This window comes from Lagopus muta, chromosome 7 (assembly GCF_023343835.1).
Source record: "Lagopus muta isolate bLagMut1 chromosome 7, bLagMut1 primary, whole genome shotgun sequence".
In the NCBI taxonomy this organism is placed as follows: domain Eukaryota; kingdom Metazoa; phylum Chordata; class Aves; order Galliformes; family Phasianidae; genus Lagopus; species Lagopus muta.
In genome coordinates this window covers 26146122-26161555 of record NC_064439.1, presented here as the reverse complement: position 1 = coordinate 26161555, position 15434 = coordinate 26146122, and the positions used below count along the sequence as shown (strand labels likewise).

Sequence of the window (15434 nt, the reverse complement as noted above, 5' to 3'; positions counted from 1 at the left end):
ACGATTACCTTGTTACATCGCAGGTTTCAGAAATCCAAGCTTAAATTAAAAAAAATACAACAAAACTAGTTTGGATGAAAATATTTAATTGCAGGATAAGAGATTTCTTTATGTAGCAAATATTGGTTCCTAGCTGTGAATTACTGTTCCTTAATATGTACTGAAAAACACTGTCTTATGAGGATATCTCTCACTTAGAAAACAAGTGAGAATGAAGGTCAGAAATATTAGATTTGTTCCTTCGCCTACAGCAGTTCTCTTGTGTGTTCTTGAGCTACATGATGAACCTGTGAGGACTGAGATGCAGACATAATATGCCAATTCTGGAATGCAAACTCAGTGTAGAAATGTGTGAAAATGTGACTACATTTCATTTTCAGGGACTTCTTTTCTTTTCTTGATTTGGTCAGGTTTTTAAGACACTTTGAAGACTTAAGGCCAAAATAATTTTGTTTGTTTGTTTGTTTTTTCCCCAAACTGAACTAGAGATTACTCTTTGTCACTGTCACAGCCTGTAGGGCTTAATAGGAAAATAGAGAGTAGCTTAGGAGATATATTCTGTAGTTAGCTTAGCAGTGTATTTACTGAGGGAAAAAAAACTCAAGTTTTTTATGTTATTTTTGAATGATAATGCAACACTATAAATTTAGGTATGTCAGTGACTTAAGCTAATTGCATTTAGCTTTTAATTAAATTTTATCTATCCTCTTTTGTAGCTGTTTTGTAAAAACATACAAGAGCATTAAAATAGATAAATAAATACAGCCACATACTCCAGGAAAAGGGATATCCTTGTAAGAGCCATGTGTAATGCAGCACCTGGAGCTGAGCTAGAGGCAGGGTAGCAAGGTTTCTGCTCTTAAAGGCACAGTTTGTGGGGAGTGCTAGTGCCTAAATCTCTTTCAGCTTGAGTACTTGGACTAGCAGAATGTGACTTGTATGCACAATGGGTTTCACATCTATATTTATTAAAGAAGGTGTTTTCAAGCTGCTTCATCTAATGCAAATCAAAATGCCCTGGGGCTTTTAGTAAATCGCCTCTGTGGAACAAAGTTTTGCCGCTCCTGCCAAAGACTAAAGAAGTAAGAACTCTCAGCTAAACAGAAGTAACAATGAAATCCGTGGCAGCTTACTGTTCAGTATGGTGATTAGGATTTGGGTAGGCTGTGAAGTCTCGCTGGCTTAGGCGGGTGTGAAATCGGCCCTTATCAGAGTGTGACAGGAAGGCGCAGAGCCCATCCAGAGGTAATCTCTGCAGGTCCCAGAAAGCTGATTAAAATGTAGCTAGTCTGTGGATGCATAAACATGAGAACAGTTTTGCAAGAGCTCAAACTCAGGGTGAAGCAAATCTTTACTTACAAAGCAGCTCTGGGATGCTTCCATGCATGGGAGCAGGTTTAAATGGGTGCTGTGTCTCCATTCTTCCTTTCTGCTCCCCTCACACCATGGATTCAAGAAGGCCAGAGCTCTAGTGCTCTGCAAAACAAGCAAATCAGTGTATACTACTTGAAAACTAGGGGTAGTTTAAGGATGGGGCAAAACTAACTATCAGTGTTAGTTTTGGGGAAACGCCTTCATTTCAGAGCAGTTTGCTATTGCTAATAGTTAATACTATCTCAGTCAGGGATCTTTGAAGACATCCATTCTTGCATACTCATGGTGGCGTTTCCCTGTTATTTCAGAAAGTCAGTCACAGAGCAAGTCGAAGGCTAGTGCTGCACCTCTGCTATCCATCACTTTTGAAATAACAGGTAGGTAAATGAAGGCCTCTGACCTGGCCTTTCAGTCAGAAGTGCACCAAGGAGGCAATGTCCCTTCTGGGGAAACTATGTTGGCTGTATGTATATAATTGACATGTTTATGTAGCTCTAAAGGAGTTTAATGAATTTGTGAATTATCATAAAATTTAAGAACAGTTTGAAAATGTCAGGCCTGGACTTAAGGAAATGAAGTTCATTAGCCAGCCTAGGAAGCTCAAACAATTCCATGTGCTCACTCCTGAAGAATTTCATTGAGTAACTGACATCCCCTCCAGTCTGAGTGCTGGGAATTACTTCATTGCCATTTCCTGACATTTTGTGGCTTTAAAACACCAAACTAGGGTTCCAGTAAGCATTTTAACTTATAATACTTACCTGAACTAGTATTCCCCAGAGCATTCCAATTTGTATTGTCTGCTATCAGAATTTATAAATGTCGACTTGATGAAGAAGGAGTGCAGGATGCAGTAATTAGCTGACAGTCAAGATTCCTGGAGGCCAGTGTCATTCTGCCATCTACTTTAATTTCTCCATCTCTTCACCTGTCCACTTAACTGGCTTAGTCAGGAAGTTTTTCTTAGAATAAGCCTGTGAGATAGGCTGTGTCATCTTTTTCCAAGTACCATTAAAACTCATGGTGTAGAAAGAGGGTGGGAAGAGAGTTAGTTTATTCTTCTAAATTTATTCTACATCTACAAGCACTCGCTCCTTGTCCTGTTAAACACAAAGGAACTGCTTACATACATACAGTTGAATGGTTGTTAAGAGGATCAGGTCCTGAATTACTTGTCGTTTGATCACAACATTTAACGTTACTGAAAAACGTGCGAGGAACTTGTACTACCTTGTTGCTGTTCATGATGTGTCCTGAGCTTGGATTTTTCTTGTGTTTCTTGGAGTGAGAGCACTTTTGCTGGAGAAGCCTCCTTCCATTGATTGCTGTGAAAGCAAGTAACCAGGAAGGAATATGAAATTGTGTCAACTTCTGCAGATGAAAGCCTTTTTAATAACTTGGAAATTATCCTAGTGTTGAATTCATTTGTTTTAAAAGAAACACATAACAGACTTCGAGTTAGACTTTCAAACATCAATGATGTTCTTGAAACCAGCATTTATATAGTATTTTAGCATTTTGAGTGATTTATTGATACCACTTACAAGTCTCCAAAGGATTTGTTATTTACACTACACACTAATGAATGATGGAAAAGGCAGATATTTTCAGTATGTGTTTTGATGAGTAGTTTACTTAACACTCTTTGTTGATAGAATTTTTACTGGACAAAAATCTTCAAAAAGTTGAAGTGATATTCCTGTTGCTTAAGTCGATCTCTCTAAAGCCAAGCGCTGTCAAAGTTCCTTCAATTTTGGATTTTCATGTCCATCTCAGGTTGGCTTGAATCCACCATGGCTTTGACAATGAATTATTACAGTAGCATGGTAGCACCTTCTCTTTGCAGACTCTTAGAAAATCTGGCTGAGATATGGAACGCCTGTGATATGAAAATATGCTTTTTTAAGCTTCCAAAGCTTAAAGATCTTTGTTACTTTTCTGAGTGCCATACAATTAACTAGTGTGACGATGAGTGCTTTATCCTGATGCAGGCTGGAGATGAAGCAAGGCATTATTATGAATGCTTTCCTTGTTCTCTGAGGCAAGACTGTCTCATGGGTGTAATTGACTCTTAATTTCAACTGTCTCACTTGGACAATTTCCTGATTAAATCAAGTTTAAAAGTATGGTTAACATTTACTGTTTTGCTTTTTTCTTTTTTTATTAGAATCTATTCAATATAATTCAAATTGCTTCCAAATTAAGTTTATTTAATTCCATGTTCTACAGTAGATATGCATGTTGTATTGATTATTATACATTTTAAGTGTGCATGTCAAATTTATTGTAAAATTCAATTTTCTATCATAATATTTAGTTCCAACAGAGTGCTGTAAAAGTGCTGGAATAATATTTTGCTGTTATTTTGTGTTAAGAGATTGGTAAACTGGAGGCGGTAATCTTTAATGACCACTTGCCATCTTCATGCCTTCATTACTCAGAGAAAAAGTAAAACTGTGCTAAAGGAGGCAAAACAGGGAACGAGATTAGAGAGGCTAATATTTTTCATTCTCTTTTCCCCTTAAAAAGTATGAATTTAGTGCTTTTTCTTTAAAATGAAAGATCATCTGCTTTGAAAGTCTGAATGGAAAGGGGGGCACATCTATAAATACTTAAACAACTTGATGTTTAATTTAAAATTTAATTTATTGTTATTGATATCTTTTTTTCTGAATGATATTTTGTCATCCTTTTTTCATTCAAGTAGAAAGTTATTTTAGAATATATTTTGTCACATAAGTCTTTCCACCAAGGGAGAATATTTGTAGGGGTGATAGAAAATTAATGAGACAACTTACGTGTGGAGAAGTCCAGAGGGAGTAGGATGAGAGTTTAAGTTTAAGAACTGCAAGTTTCTTTAGCTGGACAAGGAGGATGAACATGACAAACTTCACTTTGCATTCTAGCAAATATTCTCTGCTTAATCTAATATTTTGCCAAGTTTTTTATTTGGAAAAGGTTTAAAATCTTGCTCATAATGAAGTGGTAAACTGTGAATTCAGTGATTTCATCTGGCACCTAACAGATATGTCTGAACGTTTGTATAAAACAGGAATTGAAAAGAGTGAGGCCTGTAAAGTTTGGAAGAAACCGGATGGCTGGATCTATCACAAAGCATTACAGATCATTAAAAAACAGAATAAACTGCCTTCACAGACATCTTTATGAATTAATAATACTGTAATGAAAAGTCAGTTATCTTGGGCAAAGTTTTGATAATTGTATCTCTATATATTATATGCAAACTTATGAACTGGAAATGCTATTGCACAAATCTTATTGTTGAGTGTGCACTTGGAGGTCAATGGAGTAAAAGAAAAACAAAATTCTGTCACTATTTTGATTATGTTTCAGGTTTTAGCTTATAAATAACCTTCCAATTATTCATGAACCACACTTTTGAAATTATAGTATCGTATAAGAGAAAAGGGACTTATACAGCTTTTTGTTCAGTTAGCGCAGTGAAAACATAACTCAGTGAGACAGCAGGACATCAGTTTATGCAGACAGCAAGGTGAACAGCCATTGTTACAACATAATCCATTTAATGAAAGGTCTAAGTCCAAGAGGGTGCTGCAATATCTACGGTCTTCCTGATCCCACTTAATTGGATTTGACTCTGGTCATGCCTCTGTGTGTTGTTGACTGAATTCTGTCTCCTTTTTTTTCAATACAGGCATTTTACTTCATATCACTTCCTCAGATGAGAATGATGAGATAGCAGCCTTTCTGAATGAAGGATGGTTTTGCCATTTTAGAGCTGAGCATCATGACTGGCAACATATGAGAAATATGTTGATTTTTTTTTTTTTTTTTTTTTTTTTTTTTTGACAGCCTCGAGGCCAGTGGACCGTAGACTGTGTACAGGACCTCTTCCCAGCACCTCGCAGCTGTGCCATATCCCCTGTCCTACAGAGTGTGAGACCTCAGCATGGTCAGCCTGGGGACCATGCACCTATGAAAACTGTGATGATCCTCAGGCCAAGAAGGGTATGTAAATATTCAGTGGAACCTTTAATGGCGAATATTTCATATTCCTAAAACATTTCTGTCTGCGCAGTCACCATAATGTGTATAGTACATCCAGTACCTCTCAGCATCAAAAAAAGTCATCAAATTGCAAGTATTTTGCACTATTTCTCCAGGAAAGCTTGCAAAAATAATAACTAGGCTCTCAAGGACAATTTGGGTTGTTACAGTTCAATTCCAGTTTTAAACTTTATTCTCAAACAAAAAGTGTATAATTTGAATATGTGTGCAACACAGTTCTGGCACTGTCTCGGAAGGTAGAAGCAGACTCTGAGGTAGATAGTGTTGAAGTCAGTAAAAGATTTTACAGTTCAGTGACAATTTAAGAATTCACTGATAGACTATGAAGCATGCACTAATAAAGAGATGGGATCATTCACTGTTGTTAAGAAACACTTTTTTTTTTGCTTTTTTTTCTGATAACAGTACATCTGTGCTGGTTTCTGCTTTCACATATATTTTACAGTTCATTCCTGTGCAGAACATATTGTAGTAGAGTAACATTAAAATACGAAGGCAAGAATGCAGTGACAAGGAACACATTTAAAAAGTCTTTGGGGTTTTTGGTCATAAATTAGAAAAACTGGCCAACTCATTGTTGCAGTACGATTATCTGATACAAGCTGAGAATCCAGATTTAGCTCCTTGACTGAAAATGATCATAAGATAGGGCCATTCTGTATGTCCACCTGAAGGAGTAAGTGCAGTTACTATGCTAGCTTGGATTCTATTTCTTGGTATGCTGCTAGTTACATATCAATCTGTATAGCAAACACAAGTTTTATGATGCTGTCACACAATATGTAATGTGATCCAATCTTGACAAACCAAAAAGGAAAAAGCAGTTCAGTGTGTAAACCCATTGGATTGAGTCTCTTCTGAGTACAGTAGACAAGTAACATGTTAATTTTAAACCCTGCCTAATGGAAATATATTAGGATGTACTTTACACAAAACCATGACACAGGTTATCTTTGCTTAAGATGATCAATAAATATGAAAAAGCTCAACAAGATCTTTCTGCTATGAAATGACATTCTGTACTAGGCATTTTTCAATATCCTAATTTATCTGTTTTACTGTAATTTATTGTATTCATTCCTTGTTTGATACGGCTGTTTTATAGCAATGATACAGTTATCATCAGCATGCTGTAAAATTTTCAAGCATATAATAACATAAAGTCAGCTTTTTATGTTATACTTTCATGTTATATATGTCAACTTTCTGTGTGATTCCAGTTCTTCAAAAATGATATAGAAGTTGTACAGGCCCTCTCAGTCTTAGAAGCTAAGTTCTCTACATATTTCAGTAATGGTTCTTTACTGTATGTCACTTGCCTTCTTTGTTGTAGCAGACACTGGAGTGCTTCTTTGGGAATATCACTTTTTTGGTGGCAAGCTCAGTAGACCTTTAAGATTTAATTTTATCAAATTGTTCAGATTAGAGAAAACAAAGATGCATACCAATGTATTATTAAAATATTATTTGTTATAATCTGTTAACAGGCACATCTCCAAACAGAGAAATCAACTCTTCCACTTAATGTGTTAAAACTCTCTCCTGTTTACTTTGTCTCTTAGTAGAAACAAAGGAGTTATACATAGCACTTTATAACAATATTTGAGTATTGTTAACCTGCCTGAATATTGAGACAAAAAAGGAACCTATGAAAAGGTGTGGAAAGCTGCCAATGTTAAATTAATCTGATCACATACATATCAGAAACTGTAGAAAATTATTACATGAGAAGTTATTTGCTGAATCTGTTCAGTCTGATTAGCATATTCTGGCTAAACGATGGCTTTCTCAACATGCTGTCCTGAAAGACTGATATCAGACTGACACGTGTCACACTGCATAATGGCTTCTCAACTTTTCCTATTCAAAATGAGTTCATACAGTCTGAAGAAAATTCTGTAAATGAATGGAAGGGAATATTTTTATGTTAATTAGCAACAAAATAGGAATTTATAGGACCTCATCCTTTTCTCCTTTTCTTTCTACAGTTTATTTATACTGGCAAGTTAGACTTTTGTTTGTTTGTAAGCTGATTTCATTTGATATTCTATTTCTATTTGAAAATTCTTAAGAAGATAACAAGCACCATCTTTGAGAAATGGCAAGCCAGAACCTAGTGAAGATTTGTTAAATGAGATGGATCCAGCAAGAGTGAATCACAGAAAACAAATGCTGTCTTCTCGAAAATGTATACAACCAGGACAAACAAGAGTTGAAGGCAAAGCTTACTGAATCAGTTCAAAACTTTTAAAGAACTTGTTAAGCTTTACTTCTTTCTGTGATGAGTTCTTCTACCAAATCATCTAAAAGGTTGTGTTGCATTGAGCATTTAGGTGGTTTTTTTGTTTGTTTGTTTTGTGCACAGATAAACAGAACAGTTCTCTCTCTCGAGAGAGAGAGAAAAATCTCTCCACTTTGCTTTTTATAACTGAATTATTTCACCATTTATATTCTCATGGATATTTCAGGATTTAAACTAAGGAAACGGCGAATCACTAATGAGCCTACGGGAGGAACGGGAAACTGCCCTCACCTGCTGGAAGCCATCCCATGTGAGGAGCCCTCATGCTATGACTGGAGGATTGTAGGGCTGGAGGAGTGTGTTCCTGACAATGAGAAACCATGTGGCCCTGGTACTCAGGTGCCTATCGTCATCTGTGTCAACAGTGATGGTAAGATGCTTTTTCTAATGTTCTATACCAGCCCAGACTGAATATGCATGCATATTCAGTATGCATGCATATTCAGTAACATGCAATCTGAAAGAGAAGCATTTTTTGTTTCTCTCAGATTTCTCAGTTCTTGATAAGAGAGAAGTCCTTTCATATTGGATTAGTGGAAATGCTAAGTCACAGCTTGAACCAGTGATTAAGCACCTGGTAGGAAGGCAAGGCCACCCCAGGGGAGCTCAGGTGCATGGAAGGGGTGGATCCTCTGAAAGGAGCAGAACCAGGATCTATCCCTTCCCAGGCCTTATTTAACAGTTGGCAGTGGAGACAAGGGTATCTTGCTGGAGATCTCTGTGTACTTGAGGCTTTCCAAAGGTAAGTAGCTTCTTTCCTTTATTTTTGTTTCTGTGGCTGTAGCGTTTGTGCAAATCCTTACTTCCTGCAGTCCAAGACCTTGCTGCTCTGCTGTCATTGCTGTACTTTCTATCATGTTACAATTTGTTAGCTAAGATGAGCCCAGTAGTTTCTTTAGAATTAAGCTTCTTCACAGCAATCAACCTATACAATGTAGGTTTTCAGAGGTTCCTGAAGAGACTTTGAAAGAAGTATATCAGGAACAGCTTTTTTTTCAGTAGGTCAAATGTATGCCTGCACTGACTTGAATGAGTTCCCTGATGTAATCCCACTAACAATTTACTGATTTACTGAGGACAGTGCTAAATAAAGTGTGAATAAAGTAATACATATTTCAGTAAGCACATTAGAAAGAAAAACAGTAATGTAGTTTCTGGAAAGCATAGTTTGATGTGTGCTAAGAAGTTGATATGACAGTCCAGGATGACTTGCCTCTTGAAGAGGTCAAAAAGAATACCACTGTTATTCAGTCATCCTTCTGTGTGGGAAAATAGTTTTTGCATGACATAATTGTAAAAGTGAACTTTGAAAACTGTTAATGAAATACTTCAAACTGTAGGAGACTCAAGAACTACTGTTGGGAGAACATTCCTGATTCATTATTAGTATTATAGTCTGCTCAAACATAGCATATGAATTACATTAATTGTACTGACTTAGAGCAGTTACAGTAAGAGAATTTGAACTCCCTGTGGAGGATTAAATAAGGAGACACCCCTGGTTTTTAATAACTGCACAAGATATTCGATAATTGGATCAGTCAGAAGTAGTAAGAGGTTATTATAGGGAGATTTAGATCTTGGGCTTTCATGCTTAACAACTTGGGTCACAAGTTTTTTGTTTCAGATTTCTGGATAATGTGACTTCCCATTAGTTTTGAGTAGTGGTATTTATTCATATTTAATGTTTGATCAGGGTAACTTTTTTAATAAATTGTGATAAAGATTATGTATATTTATATTTATTAACTACAATTAACTATAAACATAATACAGAGCATGCAATGAAGCTACTTTTATCTGTATTTTATGGATATAGTATTGCATTCTGATTCATTCTTACAGGATTTGTTCTCTGCAATGCATAGACAAAATTTGGCCAAATTTGTCTCAAAAGATTTGTGACTGCATTTTTTTTTATTCCCAGTATTAATCTTTTTCTTTCTGTTTGAGTCCTTCTGAATTGTGTGGCAGTATATATTACTGAAATTATATAGGCATTGTGTATATCAGCAATCTGTTCTAGGAGTGAGAATTCTAGCTTTGGCTATGTGCCTGTTAGTCTTTGAGATTAAATAGTTGTGGGCACAGCTTCAGTGATAGGGTAAATCATATTGCATTTGCAAAGATCCAATCATGAAGATATGTGTTCAATATCTTGTGACAGAATGCAAAAGCAGTGGAGGATAATGCAGTGGATTTTCCCATCTTTTCATCGTAATCCCTTACTTATCATAATAAAAGATGTCCTGTGATCTTCATCGGTAATATCAGGCGGATTTTGCTTAGGACTCCTGAGAAAGAATAGCATGGTATAGAAAAAGCAAAAAAAAGTAAGGATCAACAGTGTGCTCTTGCAGCTCGGAAAGCAAAAGGTATCCTGGGCTCCATCAGAAGAGGGGTGGTCAGGGGGCACAGGGAGGTGACTGTCCCTCTCTACTCTGCCCTTCAGAGGCCCCATCTGAAGTACTGAAAAATACAGTAGATTGATTTGCTCTGTTTCTCTGTAGCTATGGCAATCTGTGAAAAAAAGTTGTTTCAAAAATATTTCTGTGTGTTTTAAAGACTTAATCTACAGTGAGAGAGCTGGCCAATTCTCCACTGTGGTGGACACATTAGTGCTGATAGTATGTAAATGAAGCAAAATTCTGACAAATTTTCCTTCAAATCTGCAAAATTAACTGCTGGTGGAAATGTTTACAAAATGATGGCTTGCTCTCTATATTTTCAGGTTTTTGCCTTTGGGCTGAAGTCTAGCACAGGTACCAGCAATGGCTGTGGCATTAGTGTGTTTCTGATCTTCAGATACTAGCGTGAGATTACTTGCTCATTTTTGTAGGAAGGTTTAAGTATATCCATTTACAGTTTTTATAGCATAATGGCCTTCGTACCACTGCATATGTCTGTTGATAAAATGGATCTTTCTTCGAAGGGGAAATTTCCTCTGGACCTTGTTCAAGCTCACTAATTGTTGGGTTACAGTTGGCTCCACAGAGAAGGGGAAGAACTCTACTGTTCTGGCTTTCAGCCATGAGTGATGGCTGGCTTTGGAGAGGGAGCCATGGCAACAGTAAGGCTCTTTGTGTATGTGCAAATGCCTGCAACTCTTTGAAATAGCAGTATTGTTTTTAAAGTTATCTAGGCAAAAGATATACAGATGTCTGTTTATGTAGCTGAGGGCCACAATTTCTTTTACGGTATCTGGTCATATATGGATGACATGTATCTGTTAGGCTTGAGAACAAGTTTAAAGCCCCATTAACAGCAGTGTATGGTGATGTGAGCAGTGCCCTTTTTGTAAGTGTTAGTAGTTTATTAAAACATGCAGAAGGGGAATGAACCTGTTTTGCTTAGATTAGATATAAAAATATAAAAACTTCAAACAGATTAGATTAACTGCATTGCATGGAGTGGTTCCAACACTTCAATCCAAGGAAGAGCAGTGTAAATTTCCTTTATTTCTGTTTTTTTTTTTTCAGCTAGCATGATCGTCTAGAAAGCTATAAGATGGTCCTGTAGGAAGTTATCACTTTATTTTTCTCTAGACTCGAAAACACTGATTTCTGAAATTTTTTTTACTGAATTTTTGCAGAAAACATACATCTTCATGTATTTTAAATTCTTGTCCATAGATTTCTGATAACATCTATTATTTCGTTGAATAATTTCCAACTTGTGGTTTTATCTTTTTTACAATACATATCTATTTAAATATATAGAGGAAACTTCAAAGCAAAGAAACTGATCTGCTGGTGCAACCATTTTTACTTAAAATATTTTGGATAGTTTAAAATATGGTACTTCCTGTATACTTGAGGTTTGATTGATATATCTGCTAAATGAGTAGCCGTTAATCTTCATTCAGTTTCACAAAGGGAAAATGCTGAGACTGAATGGAAGTCTATAGGAATGCCTATGTTTAAAGACACTATTTCTTTTGCCATTTCTGTTATGTGGCTGTGCAGATTGAAAGAAGAAACCATCAGTCTAATTGGATTTTTGATGATTATTTAATAATAAAATACCTACTTTGTGTCACTTTATGACATAGTTCTTTAAGAAGAATAAAGAGCCAAATTCAAAACCTAATTACATTGAATTATTGAGGTAATTCCACAAGAGAACCAAGAACAGATTCTGGCCAATGCTCAGCAGTCAATTAGTCAAAAAATACGGTGGCTAATGACAGTTTCTTTCAGCACATACTGCCATACACTTACAGGAACCTGGTTATATGTGCATTAGTCATCATTTCTCAATATTAATTTCCCAGCTAATGTCATTATGGAATTGATTGAAACAGTTCTTTTCTGCCTGGCAGCTTTTTGGCAGACTATCGTGGACATTTTAAAGAAATGTATGATGTGATGGATGCTTTGTTCTTAATTGTAAACATACAAGATATATAACATATGATATCTTGTGCTTGCTTTGTTTTGGCTTGTCTGACAACATAAAAAATGAATGTTTTTATTGGGTGCAAACATCAGAATTTGTTACTGATGGTAAAATACATTTTTTAAAGTTTTTAAAATTGATATTCTTAGAGTACTGGAATGTTTCATACATTGGATTCTTAAGACATTTCTACTTAATGGGACTTGCTTTATTTAATATAAAAGAACACAAGGAGAATTTAGCACACAGTACTGCTGAAAGTACATGGAATCAGGAAGTTTTATAATTGATAATTCTTCTGTCGATGAAAGGTTGCATTTAATATATCATACCAATTCCTTTTCTATCTCTCATCCTGACATTAGGGAAGTGAACATACCCCTATTAAATTCCACATCACAATGGATGCTTTTAGTGTTTGTACAACATTATGTAATTTCCTTATGTGAGATCACTTAAATACCTCACTTACCACAACAGATACTGAAAAAGTTAGCCTGGATTGTGATGTGATGATTTCAATTAAAAAAAATAAGTAAAACAAAATTAGACTTTCATCTAGGTAGTGCAGTCAACTATTACAGCTGATGTCACTACAGTACACTTTTGTTTCCAGTTCATCAAATGTATTTGAATACAGAGTTGCACTTTATGTTTTATGTGAACAATGCCTATAGTGATGTTAAAGTCTACAATGAATATGGTTAAGTTAAAAATAGTTTTAAATTAAGCTGGTTTTTATTATGTCATAGACAATAATTTTGGCATCTTAGATGATTTTGCTTTACATTGTTACTTATGAAGTATATTTGTGGAGGATTATTTGTGTACTTAAAACTCGTTGGGCATTCAGGAATAGAGAGTACTGTAGTAGGAAACACAAATATTTTCAAAATATAACATAAAGAGTGCAGCTACATGTTTTCAATGATGCACACTCCTAGTAATCTGCTTTTGATTTTGATGGAACATCTGGGTGAAAAAGCAGGCAGTTACAGTAACTGCTTGCAATAACAGTAGGCAAACTAGGAGGGGGGATTTTGATGAATAAGTTTTCATTTTCATAGCAACCAGCATAGCAGAAACTCTGTCCTGATTAGACTTTAAGCTTTATCATAGTGAATGTACAGGACTGGCAATTGTGGATGCATTTTGAACTATTCGGGTTTGGGGAAAGTTAGTTTTATGCTTTATATTCTTTTCGTGTGCCACTTTACATTTTGCTTCAACTATGTTAGGTAAAAAAAGTATTTATGGGCTTCTGGATGGATTATAAAACTGAATTTATAGAACCTGATAGATTATATAGATTATAGAATTGAATTCAGTAGTGTTGAATTTTGGTCTCAGATTTGTGCTGTGGGTTAACTGCTTAGAACCAGGCTCAGAAAATACTTGCGTTGTTTTTTAATACATACCTGTAGACGATTTTACACGCATATATATATATATATATATATATATATATATATATACACACAAATAATTTTATATTAGTATTATATCTATAAAATAAATGCAATTTTATTGGGAGATATTACAAAATACTGATCAGTAATATGTATGATAAAATGTTCTAGTACAGTACAATATCATTAGATATAATGGGAGTCAATTTTTCATCCAATGGAAAATAGGGGTTTCATAGGCCTAATTAATTTTTTTTTCTCACTTCCTGCAAACTAATGCTGTATTTTCTTAAGTGTTGAAACTAATATGTTGAGAAATTATCACATTGAGACAATAAAGAATAGGAATTTATTCTCTCTTTTTAAAGCCTTAAGGTCCTCATTTTTACCTTTCTTTCAGATTTTCATTTGTGTTGAGCACTGATTAATATAAAAATCCTCTTACCAGCCAAGAAGTATTTGATTTCACAAAATGAGTATTTTTTGGGATAATTCAAAGAGCCTGAAGATAATGTGTAAATGCCTTCATTTGAATTATTAAAACCCCTTCAAACTAAGAGTAAAACATAGCTGCAATGCTTATTCCAAATCAGAACAAATGGGAAGCGCTCTCCTGTGTTTCCATTGATCCATTCCTGTTCTGTGGGATTGGTGGCTTTTGACAGAATTTCAGCTATGTACACCCACAAAAGTGTTACAGAGGGAAAGGAATAATTTTATACATTAGATCTGATGAAACAGGGAGTGGAAAACAAGAGTGAGAGGCTGGTACTGTCTAAGCAGTGTGATTAAGAGCTGGGGAAAGTTTTGTCCCTGGTGTTTTCCAGAACTTACTCAAGTGAGAGAAGGGAAAACATAAAATGTCTGGATATAATTAAGACTAGAAGTTAATTTGGAGACAGATTCAGTCTGCTGACAGCCCAAGGAAGGATTTGACAAGAAGATGGAGAGAACTTCATTGGGCTGGGTGGAAGGGGCAGTAGGTAGTGGACTGGAATTAGTGTCTAGAGAATGAAGCTGGACAAGAAGCATGGAGAAAAAGAAAATATTCCTTTTTAGAACTGGAATGCAGTGTGTTGGTCTACTCCAGCTTTAGTCTCATGAGATCTCTGGGCAGAATAGTACATGTTCCAGGATCAGTGCAATACCTATGGCAGAATTACTGTTTTTCACTTGGTTTCTGTTTTAACCCTAGAAAATTTGGAAGAAGTAGTAAGTCAAAATTAAGAAATGTAGCTTGCAAAGGCAAGACCTTAAAAAGTAGGAAATTTAAGTTGTTAGCCTGATCATAAGGAGGATGTAGCAGATGAAGTCTTTAATTATTTAATTGTGCTTATATGATGTTTTCCTCACAGAACCTGCTACTGATTTGTGAAACAGATATATCTCCTTTGGGGATTAAGGGGCATTTCGTAGTAATGAATGCTTTATCTTTTAGACAACTAGCTTTGGTTGTATCATTCTTCAGGGTTTAATTTTGTTCTTTTTCTTAAGCATGAGCAAAATATAAATATTACTGACCTGTCGCACATAAAGTGTTTGGAAAATAAATGTAAAACTTGGCATCTGGTTGCCATCATAGAAAGATCTTAGGAAAAAATTACCAATTCTGTTTTAATAATGCTTTTAATTAATGTGTTGTAAATAAAACATAGGCTCAGGCTTTGAACAAAGACAGTAGAACTGAAAATACCAAATAGATAGCCATAAGGAGCTTCTAGTCTGTGAACTGAAGGAGGAAGTAACCCAGCAGAAAAATAAGAAGCATGTGATTACACTATTTAAAAACAATAATAATTAAAAAAAAGCCTCATACAAAGGCAACTTTAATGCTAGCATTTCCTACTGCTTAGCTTCCTGATTGCGATAATTAATGGGTTAGCAGTGTAAAGCTTTCCTAA

At 35.4% G+C, this 15434-nt stretch overlaps 1 protein-coding gene across 1 annotated transcript in view; it reads left to right on the top strand.

The window, feature by feature from the left end:
- The window catches only part of THSD7A (thrombospondin type 1 domain containing 7A), a 256577-nt gene that overhangs the window by 155169 nt on the left and 85974 nt on the right, over positions 1–15434 (top strand). The window contains exons 8-9 of the mRNA XM_048952274.1: positions 5209–5364; positions 7893–8096. Of these exons, the coding sequence (XP_048808231.1) occupies positions 5209–5364; positions 7893–8096 (360 nt within the window). The remainder of the gene's footprint in view (positions 1–5208; positions 5365–7892; positions 8097–15434) is intronic.